The sequence below is a fragment of the Aythya fuligula genome, chromosome 4 (assembly GCF_009819795.1).
Source record: "Aythya fuligula isolate bAytFul2 chromosome 4, bAytFul2.pri, whole genome shotgun sequence".
Lineage (NCBI taxonomy): Eukaryota > Metazoa > Chordata > Aves > Anseriformes > Anatidae > Aythya > Aythya fuligula.
The window spans coordinates 64352139-64373367 of record NC_045562.1 but is presented as its reverse complement, the minus strand read 5'-3'; the positions used below and the strand labels follow the sequence as shown (position 1 = coordinate 64373367).

The window sequence follows — 21229 nt, the reverse complement described above, 5'->3', positions numbered from 1 at the left end:
ACCTTAGGTTAGTCACTTAATCTGCCTGTGCCCCAGTTTCCCCAAGTATGAAATGATTGTAATTCAGTATTTACCTTGAAGGAACTTTGTGGAATCCCAGTCCTACACCTACTCTCAGAGGGGATCGAGAACTCAATGCTCATAAACAATTTTAAGATTACTGCAAGATATGCTACTGTGTTTATGAAGGTTTGAAGTCAGACATTTCATATTAGCTTAAAAAATGAGTTACAGGGTAGGTATGTTGCTTTAAAACTTGATTGAGAATATTATTATAATTTTCTACAGCTAATTTGAAAATCTGTGTATTTGTTCTCTAGCCTGTATACAACGTGAAAGATGTCCAGGAAATAGAGGAGAATAAAATAGCCAATAAAAGATTACAGCAGCAAGTGCTGACCTTGAAAGCCCAGCTCAGGGACCAGGCTGCATTACAAAATCAGTTTCGGGGCTTGCAAAATGAAGTGGAATTCCTTCAGACTCAGCTATGTGAAAAGGTACAGGAAAGCTGTTGCCTGTGCAGTTGAAAGGGCAAACTGATGTGAGCTTAGACTTCAGATTCCACCTCGTCTCAAAACAGAGAACCAAAATCACAATCTTTCCTGGCAATGTGTCTGGGGATAATTAAATGGTTTACAGACATATAAAAGTAACCCTTACTTCAGAGAAATAGGGCAAAGATATAAACTGTCTGGGTGGTCAACATTATGGGAAGATGATAGTCCATAATAAAAGTTGCCACCAGTCTCTGCTCTAATCCCCATAGCATAATGCAAGCAAAGTAGTGCTGAAATTTTTTTTACAGAGCCACCTTCTTGGCTTAAATTGTCAGGATTTTTAACATTCCCGGCTCTCTTGTTGCACTGTATCAGACCAGGAGATAAACTGAGCTAGGGGTAGAATTTTAATAGAATTTTTGTAGCTTTTTTTTTTTTTTTATAGATCCATCTCTTAGTGTTGCACACTATGAAATTTCATTAACTCATTTTCGTTTTGGTGTGTGTTGTAGTGTTTATTTGTTTATTTTACTGGCATGGTAAAAGAGAGCCTCCATATACATGCAAGAATGCTTACATTAGCAGTTTTTACACATGTGCATTGTATTTCACCTGGCAAACCAGGGCAGGTACTCTCATTAACATTTGTAGAGCTGCTGCCTTAAAGTCAAACTGCTCTCAGTGTGACTGCAACAGCTGAGCACCTAGGTGGAAATTAATTCCTGTTAAGGCTTTGTTTCCTTAGATTTTATTTTCCATTTCTTTGGAACTAATTTTTTAAAAGAGATGATTGCTATGATATGAGCCAAATTGGAATTGCCCATTGTGCTCTGAAACAGCTAGCAAATGGAGCAAATGGCATTTTCTCAATAGCACACTACACAATGAACAGAACATTCTTCTCCCCTCTCTTTTCTCTGAAATATTGGAGACAGAGAATTTTATTCTTCCTGCAGAGTACGAGCTTCATCATCCTTCCTCCACAATAAATCCACTGCCTTGTCATGTGCTGTGATTTACTTTAACCAGCCCTCTGTGGAGGCCTAGTGGCTTCTCCCAGGAGTTGATTAGGCTGCCTCTTAACGGAGTAGTGTTGGTAAAATGAATTTGCTTTATAGTGTCTGCTGCCTGCATTGATGGATGTTGCATATGGTAGGTGAGCAAAGGGTGAGACGTGCTATCCACATAAATGGGCAGCTCTTAATTGTCCTGTAGGATCAACAAAGCATTTTGTTCTGTGCCTAATCAAAATTTTAATGTTACTAGTGAAGGGACCTACTGCCAGCTTTTTCTTTGTTCCCTCAGAGCTAGTGCAATGCAAAGACATGTCTCTTCTATCCTGCATACTATGTTCCTTCCCTAGCTTGCTATTTTTTGGCAGAGGACCATGTGACCTCTTTCAGCATAACTGAGTTCTTATAAAGGGAGTCTTTTTCTTCCTGGACGCATGTGATATATTTATTGCAGGCTTTATAGAAATACAAATTCTCAAGCAAAATGAATGCAAAGGAATCTGTACTTTATTGCCAAATAATACTGTATTGATTTATAATAGAAATAGATTTGACCTGGCAGAACACTACATTTCTGCATAATTAGAAAACAGTTTTCCCATGAATAATAAACATTTTACTCATACAGAGCAGGTCATCTGGCTCACCTCATAGTAGTGAAAATGTATCAATCATGTCAGAGTAGAAAGTTGTTGATGTTCACATTTCAAAACCTGCCGTGGAATGCACATGCAGAAAATTCTCCTGTGTTTCTTGCATTCTACAAGATAATTCAAACAAGAAAAGGGAGAACTTTTCCCCAAAAGAGTATTTTGGAAGATTCACGGTCCAAATGGGAGTATTAATGCATAATGAATGTTACCAAGCCTTTAATGTGATTCTGCTGTGATGAAATAACCCCAGTGTTATCGGGCTACATCTAAAAAGCATACAAAAGCACTTGGTAATACGTAAGCCCAACATCAATGCTAGGGCACTGTTTCAGTGCCAGAGCTTATCAATGTACAAACAACTTACACTGCTTCATGGTGTTTGTGATACAGGGTCACACAGCTATGTGAAGTGTATGCCTTGAAAGTCAGGTCTAAAACAAATATTAACAAATTGCTGCAATATTTTAAAGTGATTTTTGAATAAGTTAATAAATTATGTTTTTCAACTTTTCAGACAAAAGAACTTCAGAAGAGAAAGTCTGATATGAAGCTGATGCTAGCTCCTCTGAAGGTAGTGTGTGTTCCCTGAGACTGAAGCAGGGCCTCCACAAAGGGGTATCCCTGTGTTTACAGACTTGCTTTATTTTTCAGTGTATCATAGCCATTCTGTGTGTGTATGCCTGCTTTTGCAGCTGCTCCTGACTTAGCTGCTTGCTCCTGGGCTTTTAGGCAAGGGTTGGTTGACATTATTGCTAAGGGATAATTATTGCTAATTATTGCTATTATTGTTCAGTTTGGGAAAGTGGGTCTTCACAGATGGAAAAGTGGACGCTTCTTTCCAGTTTATGTGTGTGTGCCCCTCTGCTGCAGGGTGCAGAAGCACCTAAAAGTCCTAGAAGCATAGGGCTGCCATGTACAGCTTTGGGTCACAATGTGTGGAATTTCATCAGACACAAAATACAATCTTAAGGTCTCAGCAGCGAGAGAGATCAATGTGTGTGTGTTCATGATGCGCAGGCAAAGTTGGCTTGCCTCACACAAAAATGCCAAGAAAGGAACAGCTTCATTACCAGGATGCATGGCGAATTTCACCAGCGAGGATTTAAGAACTCTGCATTTGACGAAGAGGTGAAACGCCTGGTGAACGACATGGCCTTGACAGAGTACGCAGCCACTTTTACACCAACATGTGATCAAGAGGTTAGTGTTTGTATGTCCTTGTAGGATCCTCTGGTTTCAGCTTCTGTATTAAGTCAGCGTTTTTTTTAAAGTGTTCAGTGAGACTCAGTGTATAGTTATAAAATATATCTGGGCACCTAATATAAATATTGCTTCAGGCAAGTCAGTGGAGTTGGCTGGTTTACTGCAGTTTTGGTTGTGGTTTAATTATTCTGGAGCTTATCGCCAAGTATGTCTGTGCACATTGCAAAAACACTTACCTAATACTTAGACAAAATACCAAGCCTAGTGGACAATACAGCATATATGATACAATTTGACCTTAAATATTTTTTTTTTTGCATTTTCTTCCTGCACAATGCTTCATTCCAGATTTCTGAAGGAATCAAAAGAAAAAGAAATGGCAGTGTGGTTGCAGGGTGGGACTGGATTTTGTATCTGGCTGTGTCCACTTTGAGCATGTCAAGTCTGGTTTCCCTACTGTCTTGCCCAAGCTCACACTGAGAATGAATGTTTTGTGTGTCAGGAATTAATAACTCATCTGTCAGAAAGGGAGATAATACTTCACTGCCTTCAGACATTTTCTCAGACATTGCTGTGATGAATGATCATAGAGTAAAGCTTCCCAATAAACAAAACATCAAAATACTGTGCACATTCACACTGTCTTCCTGAATGTCTAATTATTACAAAATATAACAACTTTACCAAGACAGAATTAGACTGAATCTATATCCTGATGGCCCATAAGTTCATCTGGGATGTAGGAGCACTGGATACAATTTCCTGCTCCAAAAGACATTTAGCTGTTCTCTAAGTGGAGCAGAAATCTCTCTCCATAGCACCCAGCACTGTAGTGGCCGGAGGTCCCACCTGGTCTCAGGGAGGTGGGGATTTGTGCCTGATTTCTGGATCATACAGACAACAGGCTGACTCTTGCTGGCACCCTGATGCTGAGCTTCAGACCATCCTGGGTCCAGCTGCTTCAGCTGGCTGTGGTAAGTAATTCCATGTGTAATAGCGGAAACCCTTCCTGCCAAGGCAGATCTGCATGTTCCCATGAAAAATTTAGACTTCTGTGAATTCAGTTGTCCAATAGAAAACATTTTAGTAAGACAATTTCCAAGTGACACTGCTGCTAGTTTAATAAGTAGTGGCTGTAATCACAAAGAGAGAATGTTTCATATTCATGTGATATATTCCTTTGGTTTTCAAAATCTTGTACTGAATTCTGCCGACATATTGTAAACCGAATTGACCTTTCATCTCTGAGAATTACTTTTTGCATTTCAACTCATATTCTTGCTGAAATTCACATCTAAGATTCCCAGCTTCTACTGACGTAAAACTCCTTTGAAAGTTCATTCCCTTCCTTCCCCTGAGATTTTTACTTCTAAATCATTACTAACATTTGAATGCTTCTAGAGAAAACTTGGTGGACAGATGCATTTTTTTTCCTTCTTAAAATAAAAATTTGCAATTGGCTTTATTCATTTCTGGACCCAGTGACAAGCAGAAGTCTGTTGCACATTGGCAGCAGACTTGCCTGTTTTAGCTTACTGAAGAATTTCATCTGAATGTATGCAGTGATGCATGGAGCCATTTGAAGGGAAGGGGACTCTGGCTTCAAATCAGTGCCTGGTCTTGTGTAGTGCAGTAAAAAATTCTGTGCTGGGTTGTCAGGAAAATGTATTTTAAAGTTATTTTCAGAACTCTTCCTCCCACCACCACCCCCTGCCCACTGTGTTGGAATTACATTTAGACGGTACAGATTTGCCCTAACTGTGTGCTAGGAAGCTCCAGCTCCAGTGGAAGGCTTATGGGCATCCACAAGTTACTCATGTTTAAAAAAAAACACTACCCTAGTTCTTTTCTTATTCAGGGCACAACTGATAATCAGGTATTCCCTACTGTTTGCCAGAAGTATTTTCTTCCTAATACCCATCCCAATTAAAATAGTTAAACACTAAGGCAGTGTGATGCAAAACCAATCATTGTCAGAGATGTGCTTCACTTTCAGTGTTGGAAACTGTGTTCTCAGACACTGTAAATCACTGTTGTCCCACTGGCTCCATCCTGCTGATTTACACTAACTGAATATTTCAAATCAGTTTGGTTCAGCAGACCAGCACTCATGCTGAGTTTTGTTGTTCTTGATTATTGTCGCAGCTCAATGTTGCATTCAAATGTTTTTGAGTGAGAACTAAAATGTTCTTGAATCATGTAGTGTTCCTTATTGGTCCAACAGTATACTTTTTGCTGACACCAGATATACATTGTAGTAAAATGTTTAAGAAGGAAAAACAATTTTCCTTCTCTTAATATACTTTTCAAGTCCCTGCAAAGAGGAGTAGATCTTGAATGACTTTTTCTCACCATAAAACTGTGCACTATTAAATCCCTTCGTTAGTAATTTAGTTTAATTTAGTAATTTAGTGTAATCAGTATAATTTTATTTTAGTTCATCATAATAAACATGTAAGATTACACTGAAGGTTTTATTTCCGTTCTTTTTCATGCAGAGGAAACCCCTATATAAGTCTACTGAAAGTGACGATTGTGTGCAGGATGATGAAGAAAAGGTTCATCATTCCTGTCTCCTGGTTTTGAAAAAAAATAACCTCTTGGGAAGCCATAGGAATGGCAATCTATATCTAATATGGATTTGAAACTTTAGGAGTCATGAAGAAGTTAACTGCAGTGATTTCTAGACTTTGTGATATACTCTCCTTTTAAAAGTCTCAAATTGAGAAACCATTTGAGCCCCTTGTAGTGGACCAGTAATAAATGTAAGGATCACTTTCATGATCTTTTAAATGCTTATTTTTATTTTTTTTTTTTCAGTTGGAAGGGACCTGTCCTCATCTTTGTTTTCTTGTTGTTACAGGATTAATTCATGGACATTATTAATAGTTATTGTTTCTCTGCAGTTCCCAATGAGAAGTACACAGGGCAGCTTTCATCGGCTTAGGATAGATATGCATGCTCACTGGACAGCTGATAAAAAGGACTGGGCTTTGCAACAGCTGGTTTACTTAGATTGGTAACAGTGGAAAGGAAGAGAAGATGCTTCAGATAACTAACAGGAAATGTGAAAGAGGAGCTTCCATTTTTTTCTGAAATTAGGTGTCTACTTGTGGTTTCTGAAATAGGCTTTACCCACTCTGACTATTTTGAATATGAGGCTGTGTACACACTGCTTTTGATATATTGCAGAACCACAAAGAGGAGCAAGAGAGCTTGACTCACCCTTCACATGAGCTCATCCCAGTCTGTGCAGCTGTGTGGTATTTTTAGGCCTTTTCTCTCTTTTCAGGGTGCACATGGAGAAACAGGAGTATGTTCAATTTTTTCCCGCAGATGTCTGAGCCAACCAGTCCTGGTTTTATGTCAACAGTCTCTGTCCAGATGACTGATGGCTGTAATGGATAATGCTGCTGTACTCATTCACTTTGTTTTCTCTTGCACTGGAAGCCTTTGATTTGATGATGTATTTTTTATATTCTTCCAATAGTGGATATGAAACCATTGCGGCTGTTTCTCAGATCTGAGAGGGAATTTGCGCAAGGAATGTAAGGATAAATGGTAGTGCTTTTTATTGCTTTTCATGGAATCATCTTAAACCTCATGTATGGAAAGCTCCAAGTAGAGAATGTGTCCAGTGGAGTGAATTATTTGTTTTACAGAATAAGGAATACATGTGCAGAACAGTGTAGCTTTATTGTCTTTGCATCAAAGGATTTCTTCTGAGATACTTTTCAGTAGAACAATGCTTTGTTGTTTTTTGTTTTGTTTTGTTTTGTTTTCTCTACACATTTCTTTGCAAGAAAGCACTTACTGATTTTCTGTGAATCATGTTTGAAGGAAACAGGCCTGAAATAACATTCTCTCATCGTAAAATGATTTGTGTGTTGCTGTTAAGATCAGAAGCTTTTCTGACACTGAGGGTGAGATACATTTGATGTGTGTACTTCAGACAGTTACATCTGTGGTAGTTTCTCTTCTTCTTTCCATGGTTAGTAAAGAGAAACAGGAACTAACAAGGAGTTACCCTTCTCATTTTAGGTATCTGCTTTAGATAACTTGAGAAGAGTCTAAGTGACTTTCTCTTCATTGTAACAGGAGTCAGCAAGAGATGTACTTTAGTCAGGTGAATCCCACTCTTAGAGTAGAAAACCAGTTTAACTCAGGGGTTACAGTCTTTTGGGGAAAATGCTGATCAAGACCAATGGACCTTTCCAGACAAAGTTTTTCACAAGAAAAAGCTTCTTTTTCTGGTGTTACAGAGAATGTGACCTGAATCAATTGGAATTCCAAGGAGATGGAAGAACAAGGATGGTGGTTATTATTTAGTCTTTTTTTGTTGTTTTTAAAGAAGGGTAAAATCCATTGCTGAAATATGTTATACTTGACCTTCAGAAAAAAAAATAAAATCTGAAGAGTATAAAATATGGATTAAAAACATTTAAGAGCAGCCTGTCCTTTCCAGAGAAATAACAAATAAAGGAGTTCAACTATTATGTAAATGAATGTTCTTAGAGAAGGAATCTCAAGAATTTTTAGTGGCTGAGGAGTTGATACATACTCAAGGTTAGTGCCATTTAAAAGTAAAATTGGATTTATCTGACAAAGATTTAGACCTGTTTCCTGACTGCATACATAAAAGAGATATTTTAGCAATGAGTTTTGCTCTAATACATCGGCAACAGTGGGAGTTTGTCTAGAATAGTAAATGCAAGAAGACTAATAGCCATGATTAAAAAGAAATAAAATAACTTTGAAAATGAACCCTCCTCATAAATACCAGAATTTATATTAAGTTAAAATGTTCAATTAAAATTATCCAGAGAAATTAAAACTTTTTATTCTTATCTATGAAGCCATTATCTTTTCAATTTTGTAATGGGGTGAAGGGTAGTATTTTTTGGTTTTAATATTGATCCTTTCAAGAATTTGAAGGGTAAACTTGTACGCTGCTAACTTTGGTGGAATATCACAATACTTTTATTTCTACCTAGGTGGGGGAATTTGTGGAAATTTTACAAGAAAGGAAAAACAAAAATCAAAGGAAAATAGAATTAATACTGTAAAAAGGTAAAGTGTGATAATTAGGTATTGGAAGAAATTCACACCTGGACATTGAGACAAAACGCAGGAATTTTTGTGTTCATAAATAAAAATATACTCAGCTCTGGTGAGGCCGCACCTCAAGTACCATGTTCAGTTTTGAGGCCCTCACTACAAGAAAGACATCAAAGCCTTCGAACGTGTCCAGAGAATAGCTATGAAGCTGGTGAAGGGCCTGGAACACAAGTCCTGTGAGGAGCGGCTGAAGGAGCTGGGGTTGTTTAATTTGGAGAAGAGGAGGCTCAGGGGAGGCCTTATTGCTCTCTACAACTACCTAAAAGGAAGGTATGGGGAGCTGAGGGTCAGCCTAGATAACTAGTGATAGGACCAGAGGTAATGGCCTCAAGCTGCAATAGGAGAGGTTCAAGTTGGAAATTAGGAGACATTTCTTCTCAGAATGAGCAGTCAGGGTTGGGACGGGTTGCCCAGGTAGGCAGTGGAGTCACCATCTCTGGGGGAATTTAAGGAAAGGTTGGACGTGGTGCTTAGGGACATGGTTTAGTGGGTGATACTGGTAGTAGGATGATGGTTGAACCAGATGATCTTGGAGGTCTTTTCCAACCCTAATGATTCTATGATTCTATGTAAATGCTGGGCCACATCTATAATGCTATAGAAAATCTGACTTTTAGTGTTTCACAAAGTCTTATGAAATGCTGAAGAAGTGTGTTTTGGGGAGAATCATACCAGCTTTCGTATACAGCCAAAACCACTCACCACGGTTTGCATTAACTTACATTTCTGCTGAGTTTTGCTATATCAGCTGCAGCAGAATTGAGCAATCCTGGAACACAAAAGAGTTGGTGGGTTGAATAATTGAAGGAAATAGAAGGAAAGACCCTTCAATTACCTTTTTTTTTTTTTCTTTTTTTTTTTTTTTCCCTAGCAATATCTACCAGTATCCCAGCTTTGATTTGGTGCTGTTTTTTCCTGGTATCTTTGCCAGCAATACTGCCTACTGAGGAGGACAGTGATTTGCCTTTGCACGGGTCATTGAACTCCAGAACTTGTGCTGCTCCTGGTGATTCTCATCTATCACTAGGGATGCCTCTAACTGTGCTTCCTGCAGTGAGGAAATTCTCATCAAATAATTTTAGATCCAATCTCTTCATGCCTCAGAACATTTCAGGGCTGCCCTTTGTAACCCCTCCATTGCTTTCAGCAAAGGCAGCATTTTTTTGTGAGTGCTGGAGACAGTCACTGTTTTCATAACCTTGGTTAGAAACCAAGGACTTCAGAAGCTGCCTTTGGCTTCAGTGTTTATAGGCAACCATCCAAATGTATAGCTTTTGATTTCCAACTGATCTATAGCTGTGGTGCTCAGATATGATTGGGTATTCATACCACCTTATCTAAATAAACACTATCCAGATCACAGACTCCCTCTGTAGATGGAGAAAGCAAGTCCCCTAGGGAGGAGCACCCATCCACCTTATGTGCCCAAAGTTGTTCCATATGAGTACTCCTTCAGTTCCCAAATGTCACTGTCTTGTTCTCTGTTCAGTCTGAAGTAAATGAGCCAGGTGGTAGCTGCCACCAAGAAGCAATGTCTCAGCTGGCTGAACATATTTGAGTTGGGCATTTTAACGGGACCAATGGCCAGAATTCAGCAGTGTTGGTTCCCACCTCTCATGATGGGGAGCCAAGAACAGAAGGAGGAATGGGATCAAAGTCAGTGTCCATCACTCGTGTTTATCGTTCACATTCTATCACATCCTGGGGATGTGATATCCTGGGGATATTATTATTATTATGGTGTATTATCCTGGTGAAAGGTCTTTCCTGCAGCACCCTCCTGACAGTATGAGCTATCTGTCAGCATGTTGGTGTATTTAAGAATTATAAGACACATACTCCAAGAAGCCCAACAGCTTTGAGTGTTGCTTTGCAAGCAGGAGATTAAAGTAATGAGCTTTCTCATGTGAAGCTAGGTTGTACCCTGCAGGGATTCAGGCTCTAAGGCTATGAACAGTAAAGCATCGCTGATATCTGTGTGGTCTCTCCCTGGCCTTGGAGCTGCTCTTGAAGTGCTTGCAAGCTGTGCGTTTCTCAGAAAGCTCCATGGTGATCACTTCTGCAAGATGGTGAAACTTTCGTTGGCAATGGCAACAGTTCACGCACCATACATTCTCCTTTAAACCTTCATAGCCTTTTAATATGGTGGATCAGCTTGTCAATACATGTAAATGCTCATTTTTGGGGGGGTCATGTCAGAGCAATCTTACAACACTGCAACATTTCAGAACCCTTTGTGTTTTGTTTTGTTTTTCAATGTAGCTAATGCTCATTTAAAGATAAACGGAGGAAAAACAATGCATTGTTTTAAGTAAAATGTGTTTTATCTTAAATAACCATTTCTGATCTGGGATATTTATATTTTCATTTCTGGAGCTTTTGCAAGAGGACTAATGACAATGAGGTGATAACTTCATTGTGTAAGCAGATGTTTTAATTTTGGAAATAATTAAAGCAACAACAAAGGATGAAAAAATGCTATCAATCTTAAATTCATTGTGCAACTGCAAGAAGAAAATGTAGCATTAATCCTGCTGCTTTAATAAATTTGTATTTGGATGATGAAATTCTACTGACCTGTGGTAGTCATTTATTTTCAGTGAGATCTTCTCTTCCTGTTTCCAACTATTATGAAAATGTGCATAATTAAACAAGCTACATTTCTCTCTAAATGTAGCTTCAGTTCAGTGAAGAGGATATTCAGGAGGGATGATCTGGAAGCTTTGTTGTGGTGTTAGTCAATCTGGTCATGCAATGAAATCAATTCAATTAGGAAAATTTTAATTCAGAATATGGGAATCTGTGGAAGAGTTTTTGTAATTGAACTAATATAGTCTAAAAATCCATTATGCTTAACTGTCTTGAGCATTCTTAGGTAGACAAACCTGAATTTGTTGTGGAGTTAGAGATTATACAAAATAAATACAATTTTAAGATTCTTCAAGAGGAAACATGCAATCATGCAATTAAAAAACTATCGTATTCATTTATTTATTTTAATAGTTTTTCTTAATATCCATATGCAAATTTGGAATTTGTAGTTCTTGGAGAAAACTTGAGAAATGTAGGATTACATTTTAAATGGATACAAGAATGTTTCACAGTTAAGATAATTGGTAAACTATTTTTTTTTCTTATTCCAGTAAATATGACTTCTTTACATTTAATTTCTGTGAATGTTTACATAGATTTATTAATCTAGGCAGATTCTACTAATTCAAAACACACAGTGTTGGAAAACTTCATCTACTCTAAATTTCTAAAAATGGTACTTTTTATTGTAGATGCTGCCTTCTTCCACAGACATTTCAGAGACTAGGGGACAGTCAGAGGATCACGAGACATATGTCAGAGTGAACAGGACGACAGGGTCAAAACCTGCAAACTCTCTGCGAGAGGTGGATGGTATACACAGTGCTCACATCACTCCAAATGTGTATGCCAGTTCTCCTAAAAAATTAAGAAGTCCAGAGAAGATCATAGCCTTGCTTTGGGAGCTAAGACAAAACCATTGCAAAAATTGCCAGGTCAGTAAAATTTGTTTTCATCATTTTTAGTTTAGTGAAATCTACTTTTCTTGGCTGTCCTTTTTTAGATCACATAAATATTTGAATGATCATTTCCAGAGATGCACATTTTATTGTTAGTTTAAACAAGCTGAAGATAAGATGTACTTAATGTTTTTCATTATGCTTTTTCTTCCCCATTGTGTAAGAATGGTTTGGGGCATGTAAAACAATTAAAAGTTGTTGTTTTAATCATTGTATACTCTTGGTGAGATTGTCTCTGAAAATTGTTGGATTTTTTTTTTTTCGAAATAGTTATCATGTTGATCCTGTCCTACCTTTTTTTTTCCCCCTCCATTTTTTTTTTCAGTGATCCAATTATTCCTATGCCCCGAAGCTCTTTATAGTAATTTCCATTAACTGCAGGAATCCTGTTAAGACCAGAGTTGATCAATTGCAATTGCATTTGTGACAGTCTGCTGCTAACTAAACTTGCAGGAGATTTCACCCTTTCTAAGACAACATAACCTCTCCATAATTTTATGGAAACAAAATTCAGATATGCAATTACCAGAGCCAGTTAACTAGTGTAGTTACAAATATTGATCTAATGAATTTTCTTTATAATCTCAGGTTAAAATAAAAGGAATAAAACAAATAAAAACATTGTTTTTGCTTTTGACAAGAATAACTGAAAATAATAAAAAAAAAAAAAATGATGCAAGACACTGATGTCTCTTTGTAGTTAAGAAACTAGAACAAAATGTTGACTCAGAATTCTGATAACATATGGGATCCTTAAATTATTTATTCCAGGGGTTTATGTGATAATTCAAGCTGCTTTCCTGGTCATCTTCTTTATCACAGTCATATATAAAAATGATTGGTAAAAATATTGTAATAGAGGAGAATTAGTAGAGAGAGTAAACTGCAAACAGCTCTTTGATGACTCTGCTCTTTGTTAATTCATTGATTATTTATATACATATATATACATACCATGTGTGCTTTAATTAAAACCCAGGGAGAGCATGACACAGACCTATTGTACAATTAAATGGGAAGCAATGGCTGAAATCAGCCACAATGCCTGGAGTGACCTGTTTCCATATAAGGTGCAGAAACACACTGGGACCAGGGTTTTCTTCTCTTCATTGCTCCTCAGATACCTTCAGCTGATCCCTCCAATGCGAACCTGACAGGTGACTGCAACCTGCCCATGATCCAGGAGGAAACCCCTTGGCCTCCGTTCTCAAAGATGAAGGAGACACTGGAGCATTCAGAGCATGGTGCTTCCTGGGCCATGAAAGGGAGGGACCGCTTGTCCGAATGGGATGATGTATTTTGGGGTCAAATAGGAAATCCGCATGCAGGTGCTATTCCCCAGGGAATGAAACAGAAAAATGTCATTACGAATAATGCATGGCTCTCTAGAGATAAAACAGATGGCTCAACCTCAGCTACTGCAGCAAAAAGCTATTTGTCAGACATGTTGTCAGCAAGTAATAAAGGTTGAAATCCTGTGGGGAGAAATCAGCTGCATGGGAAAGAATATAAACCTCAGAAGTAAAACCAGGTAAAGCATCTTAGCAATGTGATTTTTATTTATTTATTTATTTGTACATACATTTTCTATGTATGTATAAAAAGAACTAATTTTATAAAACAAAAATGTTTTACTAGTTAGCATGGCCTAGTAACCTGTTTGAGATGACTGCAAAATTGCATAACTGCATACCACTTATTTATGATTTACTTTTCCTTTAAATGACACTGTGAAACAATCTATTAAATCACATTTGATTTTATGGATAACCCATTTCTTCAGCCTGCAGTAGAAAGTTCTGAAAAAACATCTAGCTCGAGTGACAGTTTCCTCTAGAACTTAAGGAGATATTGTGTCATGGGTGTCCTAAAATCACATTTTACAGAAATTTGAGGGTAAATTTGCTGGTAATGTTTCCTTAATGTCTTGGGGTTTTGGGGGGGATTTTTTTTTTCTTTCTTACCTTTATAAGCTGACCTACAGCCAGATATTCAACGTGTTCCTGGAGGTGGTAGTATCTGTAAATTATCCTCCTTCAATTGTTACCTTTAATCTCCTTATTCAAGCTGCAGTTTAACTTGAGTAGCTTTTTTGGACTTGTTTCAGAGCACTTCATTAGGTGACTGCTTGGGCATCATGAGTACAGTAACATCAGCATTCCAGGGGTGGATGCGGTGCTGCCAAACCCCTGTCCCTGCAGTAAATAGAAGTGCCAAGCCAGCTGTGCTAGCACAGCTGTAACACTGCTTCCTCGCCACCCTGAGTCACAAACAGATGTGGTCTGCTCTGTGTGACCCTTTCATGGATGCTGGGGTAATGGGAAGGAGGAGGAATGAGGTGTGTGTGCATCAACACTGCTCGAGTTGGGGAAGAACTGAGCATGGCTGTAAATTCTCCAAGACACTGAAGTGTCGTTCATGTTGGGATCCTACCAGCATTAATACTTTTGGAAACCCTCCATTATTCAAATCTCAGAGCTATCTTTATGTTTAAGCACTGTTACAAGAAAAGTGCATTTTTAACACACTTAATTTTTAATATGTGGCATTGTTCTGCACTCTTTCTCTGCCCTCATTGATTACCCCCCAGTTGGCTCCTAGTACGTTGCTTGATGCTGCTCTTTGGGAGGCAGAAACGAAATGAATAGTTTTGAAGAAATACTAATGCATACGTTCATGCTTTATGGTGCGAAACCCATCTTCATTTGCTCAGTAACATAGCAGTGCAATTGCTTACAGCAGTAACTGAATTGGTCTTCATCCAACACCTCTTTAGAAAATACACACCAGATGCCACAGGAAATAGCCTCTGGAATTGATGTTTTGAAGCACTGTATAAGCAGAGGAGACACCTGTGAGGATCCAAAATCTGGAAGCCTGCTCTCATGTGTCTTCCTGTTCTTCCTGATTCTGGCCAGCAGTTCTAAAGACATAGCTGATACCCTGCCACCAGCTGTTTTGTTTAATGCTATGAGATTTTGATGAGGAAAAACACTTATAAATATTTGACATGGTAACTTTCATATTGATAAAATGATGCTTTAAGAATCAGTATTTAATGAAAACTATTTTGGAACTTTTTCATGCTAACAGTAAATTACAGGGCCTGGTAGTTCAGATGGGAAGTTACACCATACATGAAGTGTGTTAATAATAAGGGTATTAATAAAAATACCATATGATAGTAAGATAGTAGTCTGTTATAATTGATACCATAGTACTGTACGACAAAATTAAACCTTTCTTGTTCCAGTCCCTTTCTATGGAAGACAACTGTAGTTTAACTATCATGCCTCATCTTACAGCTAATTAGTTTATTTTCCCCCATTTTTCCTCCCTCGGGAATTAATGATTTCCTGAACAAGGGCTGCAGACACACACATTAGTAGGTGGGGAACAGACACTTGCAATTGGTTTACTCTCACAGAGCCATGTAATACCTAAGTCCACTTCGACTTAAGCAATTCTGCAGGCAAACAAATTCTCTGCTGACACTTTGTATCTTTGTTTTGCAAGTCATAGATTTTAATTAAAAACCTGTAGCCCTCTTTGTTTTTAATTCTTTAAGAAATTAATTCTTCCTACTACAAAAGGTTGTGTAAATATGTGCAGATATCACAGTTATCATCTGTCTAATTATTTCAGTTGCTTTTTATTTCTCTTAAGTACAAATGGAAATTTTAGATACTGCAGTGGAAGAATGCTAATAATTTAACAGTGATTAGTTTCCAGTGCTGCCTGCAATAGCACTAGAAAAGATGGGTCAGCTAAAAGATAGGTCAGCTTTCAGTTTTAAACTTCTGTCCTACTCCATTTCATCCCACCACTGAATAGGCAAATGAGAAATTATGGTCAGATTATGCCAAATAATTATGTGCTAATAGATGTACAAGATTAGATGATGCTTTACACCAGCAAACAAGGTCCTTCAAATGCTTTAAACATTGTCATTTATAGAAACCAGCTCCAAGACATACAGTGGCAGGCCAGATGGTTCGTATATTGGTGTCCTGCCAAGCTGAGGTCCTTTGGGAGTCTGAGTATGCTGAGTGACTCAGACAGAATAATTAATATTGCCCCTTATTCTGTAAATGAATTTTTATTTTATTTTATTTTATTTTATTTTATTTTATTTTATTTTATTTTATTTTATTTTATTTTATTTTATTTTATTTAATTGAGGGTGAATGGTAGCAGTTTGCTTACAGAACCTACCTGAACAGTTGACTTGTGTTGAACTATCTGCTGTTTGGTGTCCAAGGAACACCTGATTCAAAAGATCTTGATGGGATGATCAGGACACTTGGAAGGAAGTTGGACATCAGTGTTTCCTCACTCACAGAGGTTGTTTCCCATTCAGACTCTTCCACTTACAAAGAACTAGTTAGAAACATAACAAAACTATTTGCTAGGATCAATAGTTCACATCAAATGAATGCCCGTTAAACAAGTTCAGGTGATATTTACCCTGTTCTTTTTTCTGTGCTTGAACTCTCCAGTACTAAAGTAAAAATGTTGTATTTTAGCAGCAAGATCCTTTCTTTTCCCTCTAGTATTAACAGAAATATCATTTAGAAATAGCATACGAACAGAATACATGGCAATTGTGCATAGTTAGTGCTTTTTAAAGGCTGTGTGAAAGATAAACTTTAAAAAAGAAAACCATGGTGTACCTGAGGCAACAAATGCACTGCAGAGTAGTTTGCACATGCACTGGAGGAGGGAGTGGGATCTGAAAATCGAAAACCACCAGAAGGAATAGCTGTTTTCCTGTGAAAGCTGTAAAATATAATAATAATAATAATAATAATAATCTTCTAGTACTGAACAAGCAGTTTTATGTGGTCAGAGGAAGCTACAAATTCTCCTGCATTCTTGCATTATCTTTTTTTGCTCTCATCTGGTAGGAATGGTCATAAACAGGAACATAAAGCTAGTTTTATTGTCAGATGAAAAGAAACAGAACACCTACAATGACAGATCATGCGTATATTAAGGAAGTTGTCTTTAGTCAATGCAATTCCTGTATTAGACTGTTTCTTGTATTCTTCTTATTTTTCAGGAAAACAGTGTGCATAATATTGACAAAGAAAAATAATAACCTGTCTTACGTTTTGTCTTCATTCACCTATTTTATCCAGTCTTGCTTGAACTGTCGGCTGAATATGAGCCAGCAGTGTGCTCAGGTGGCCAAGAAGGCCAATGGCATCCTGGCTTGTATCAGGAACAGTGTGACCAGCAGGGCTAGGGAGGTGATCGTCCCCCTGTACTCAGCTCTGGTGAGGCCGCATCTCGAGTACTGTGTTCAGTTTTGGGCCCCTCGCTACAAGAAGGACATCGAGGTGCTTGAGTGGGTGCAGAGAAGGGCGACGAAGCTGGTGAGGGGCCTGGAGAACAAGTCCTACGAGGAGCGGCTGAGGGAGCTGGGCTTGTTCAGCCTGGAGAAGAGGAGGCTCAGGGGCGACCTTATTGCACTCTACAGATACCTTAAAGGAGGCTGTAGCGAGGTGGGGGTTGGTCTGTTCTCCCACGTGCCTGGTGACAGGACGAGGGGGAATGGGCTTAAGTTGAGCCAGGGGAGTTTTAGGTTAGATATTAGGAAGAACTTCTTCACTGAAAGGGTTGTGAGGCATTGGAACAGGCTGCCCAGGGAAGTGGTGGAGTCACCATCCCTGGAAGTCTTCAAAAGACGTTTAGATGTAGAGCTTAGGGATATGGTTTAGTGGGGACTGCTAGCGTTAGGTCAGAGGTTGGACTCGATGATCTTGAGGTCTCTTCCAACCTAGAAATTCTGTGATTCTGTGATTCTGTGATAACTTGCATCATGAATTCTTGATAGTTAAAGTCAGTTGACAGTTACATATTAGGAATATCTAAACCAGACATAGTTTGGTCAGAATCAATAGCAGCAGGATGTGAAAGGAACATGGTCTGCGTCCACCTTTGAGATTGTAAGTGAGTGCACTGGAGAAAGGCCTGGAAGGCACTGGAAACTCAGGAAGACCACAAAACTTGATGTGTTCAATGTAAATGATGCCACCATTCACTGTTCAAACCACAAGGTTTCCTTGGAGATTAAATATTTGTAGAAAATGGAGAGGGATTCCTTTGGAAGCCTATCACTCTCCATCTACTGTGAAAAACTTTATGTGCAGAGATTTGGGGATCAGATCTGAGGCTCAGCCCATGATAACTCAGTCCCATGCTCAGGATTGACATTGGTGTGGGTCAGGACAAAAATGAGTTGCCAATCTGTAGTCCTTAATGAATAGTAGTAGCCCTTAAGTAGTCCTTCTGTAGTCCTTAATAAATCATGTTTATATTTTTGGGTGGCAATTCTGATGTGCAAGAGCACTACTATCTTCTTAGTCTTTTCATCTATCCCTTAAGCTGATGAATATTAAAGCTGCTTATTAAAACCAGATAATGCATGGAAGGCTTCTGCAGTGCAGACCTTTCTCTTAAGGCCTGATTAAACCAAGAAACTCCTGGATCTAATTGTGCAACTGTATTCTTAGCAGGTCAGCCAGCTGGTAGCTCTGACTTACGTCCATCATTCTTGCAGCAGCTTTTTCTTTAGAATAAAGAGAGGAGGAGGGGCTATGGCAGAAAGCTAAATATTTCAGAAATTTTGGCCCAGAACACTTAGGCACATTGTCTTTTCCCAGCCTGTGGCCTCAATCTTATCAGTCAGGATAATGGGGAACCACAGAATAATGTGTTAATTTACATATGTATGAAATATTTATGTATATTTGTATACTTATGTATGTATAAATGCAAGGGATTGGCATAAATGAAGGTGAGATACAATAATAGGGAGAAATCACTTTCTGCAGATCTTTCTCTTTTTTTTCCTCTCCCCTTTGGGAGTCAATAATAGAAGTGGGGAAATGGACTGAAATTTTTATTTTAAAGACTGAATTTAAACCTTAACTTAAGACAACATTAAGACTATGCAGTGGAAGTTCTGGTTGTACCTTGACTCTACTGCAGGTTAAAATCCAGATGTATCTCAATCTACCTTCTGTTTCCCAAATATTTTCATTTCCATGGGAAGGAAACTCATTCATGTTCTCCACTGCCAGCCCAAGTGTAGATGACAGTGGGACCAAGCCAGTGGGAGACACTTGTCCTGTAGCAGTTTAGATCTCCCTCATCTCTTTTGGCCTCATTGCTGCTGAAAGAGGGGAATGAAAAAAGATCAGGGGTTGTATAAAATACTCCCCAAACTGTGTCTTTTTTAATATGCATAAACTGTTGAACCTTTGCTCCTGTGCTGGAAACTAGACTGACTTGCACCCTTGTTAAAGATCTTTTGAACTCTAGTAATGGAGCTAGAGGGTCTTGTTACAGATGATGGGTCAGGTTCACCACTGTGCTGCAGCAGCTCTGTTTGGTGATAGAGACCAGCTGTAAGCCTGGCTTCTCAGGCACTGAGGTCAAACATTCATGGAAAGAATGAAAAGTTTTCCCTCTCTGCTTTTTTGAAGATAGGAAATGAAGATTTATTTTCTGCCTAGCCACTGCAGCTTGGTCATGGTGCAGAACATGGAGCAGAGCAAAGGGTAATTTCAGCAGAGGATTCCTTGAAGCTCCTTTGGGTTGGACTTGTGCTAATTGTATTTGGGCAAGAGAAGCTTTAAACGCTGTGGTCTCTCAGCGTACAGCTGTCTGGCAAAGCCTTCTTGAAGTGGGGAGATCCTGGAGCACATTGTCATTTTTCGAAAACAGCTCCAGGTCTGAAAGTCATGAGCAATTCTTTCTCATTCTTAGCAAAAGCCACAGATAGGAAGGGAGATTGTGGCCGTCTGGTGTTGCCTTCCCTTGCCCCCACCATCTGCTGAGAGCTGCCTCTCTGCTTCCCCATCTGTGGAAGGGAGACTCCATCTCTCAGCAGCCACATCCTTGTTTCCAGCTGGCTGCAGACAGTCACTTCTGCTGAATGGGCTTTAAAATCTAAGGGTGAGGCTGCCTTTGGCAGCAGCTGGAGGCTCTGGTGGTTTATGACTCTGATTAGAGTGTGCCTTGGGGGATATGGAGCTGTTCCTGGGTCTCAGAGCAGTAGATCTGTGGGAGAAACACCAATCCAGCCAGCATTTGGCTGCTGTGTGGACAGCAAGGGGTTGAGACTGAGATTTCCACTGACTTTTGGGAGTGGACGGACAATTGACTCAGCATTTCCTGGTTGTTTTCAGGTGACGTGACATCTTCACCATGCTACAGATATAAGCTCTTTGTTGCCTCTCATTTCATTCCTCTGAAATTTGTTTCCTGAAAAACAGCAGAACTTGGAAAGGGAAGGGGGTACAGTGTGTCCTCTCCAGAGTAAGGCTAGCCTGTAGTTATGTTACTCCTCTTGAGGTTTAAGAGTTATGTGGGTTTGAATCCCTTTAGCCTTAATGAGGCTGATGAACACAGGTGAATTTCATGTATTCCACTGTATAACTTAAATCAGATTTTTGTCTAAAGGTAAAGACTCTTGCACAGATTTTGCATTTTGAGTGAAATGGTTCCTAGGCTGAACAGCACTCATTTGCCTTTCCGTGAAGACTTTATCACAGAGATGTCTCACTCTGAACCCCAAACAAGTTTAGGACAGCTCAGCCAACACTGCAGACCTTCACAGCAGTGAATGTTAGGTAGCTGTCTCCAAAGCAGGAAATTTGTTATCATCTGTTTAGGAACTAAGTTTGAATTCTGCATGATTCATGATCTAGGGATTCCTTGGACCAAGTGTAAGTCTGACTTAGTCTCCTGGGGCCCCTAATAGTCCTGAACAAAAACCAGCACTTGGTCTGCAGGACAGGATTCATCTCACTGTAATGTAATCCCTAAAACATGTATTATGATAGAGATGTCTTTTCACTCACTGAATATAAAAATGAACTGAGGAGGACTATCTCAGATGTGGGATCTACACTGCAGAAGAATGGGAAGCTGATTTCCATCCAAAGTACTTCAACAGTAAATATGACCACCGTTATATGTGACTTGCTGGGGTGAGCTGACAGTGCCTAGCAGGAGAAGGAGCTGAAATCCTCCTCCTGCATCCTATGCAACTGCTCCAAACGCTGAACTAGCCTTCTCAGAAGAGATAATTGCCATTAACACTTGGAACCTTTGCCTTTGTGATGTTCTCTATCTTTTTTTTTTTTAATGTTCAGCCCGAGGACTTTTCCTTTGTACTCATT

General features: G+C 38.9%; 1 protein-coding gene across 6 annotated transcripts in view; it reads left to right on the top strand.

The window, feature by feature from the left end:
- The window catches only part of C4H4orf50 (chromosome 4 C4orf50 homolog), an 81464-nt gene that overhangs the window by 22279 nt on the left and 37956 nt on the right, over positions 1–21229 (top strand). For 3 of the 6 annotated variants that reach the window (XR_004253225.1, XR_004253224.1, XR_004253223.1), the window contains exons 11-15: positions 321–497; positions 2678–2734; positions 3181–3363; positions 11769–12011; positions 13156–13566. Coding sequence is in view for 1 of the 6 variants with exons in the window: in XM_032186878.1 (XP_032042769.1) it covers positions 321–497; positions 2678–2734; positions 3181–3363; positions 11769–12011; positions 13156–13506 (1011 nt within the window). In the remaining 5 variants the exon portion in view is untranslated. Of the gene's footprint in view, positions 1–320; positions 498–2677; positions 2735–3180; positions 3364–11768; positions 12012–13155; positions 13571–21229 lie in introns of those variants that run through there. The other 3 variants (XM_032186878.1, XR_004253226.1, XR_004253227.1) reach the window with 3 other exon arrangements.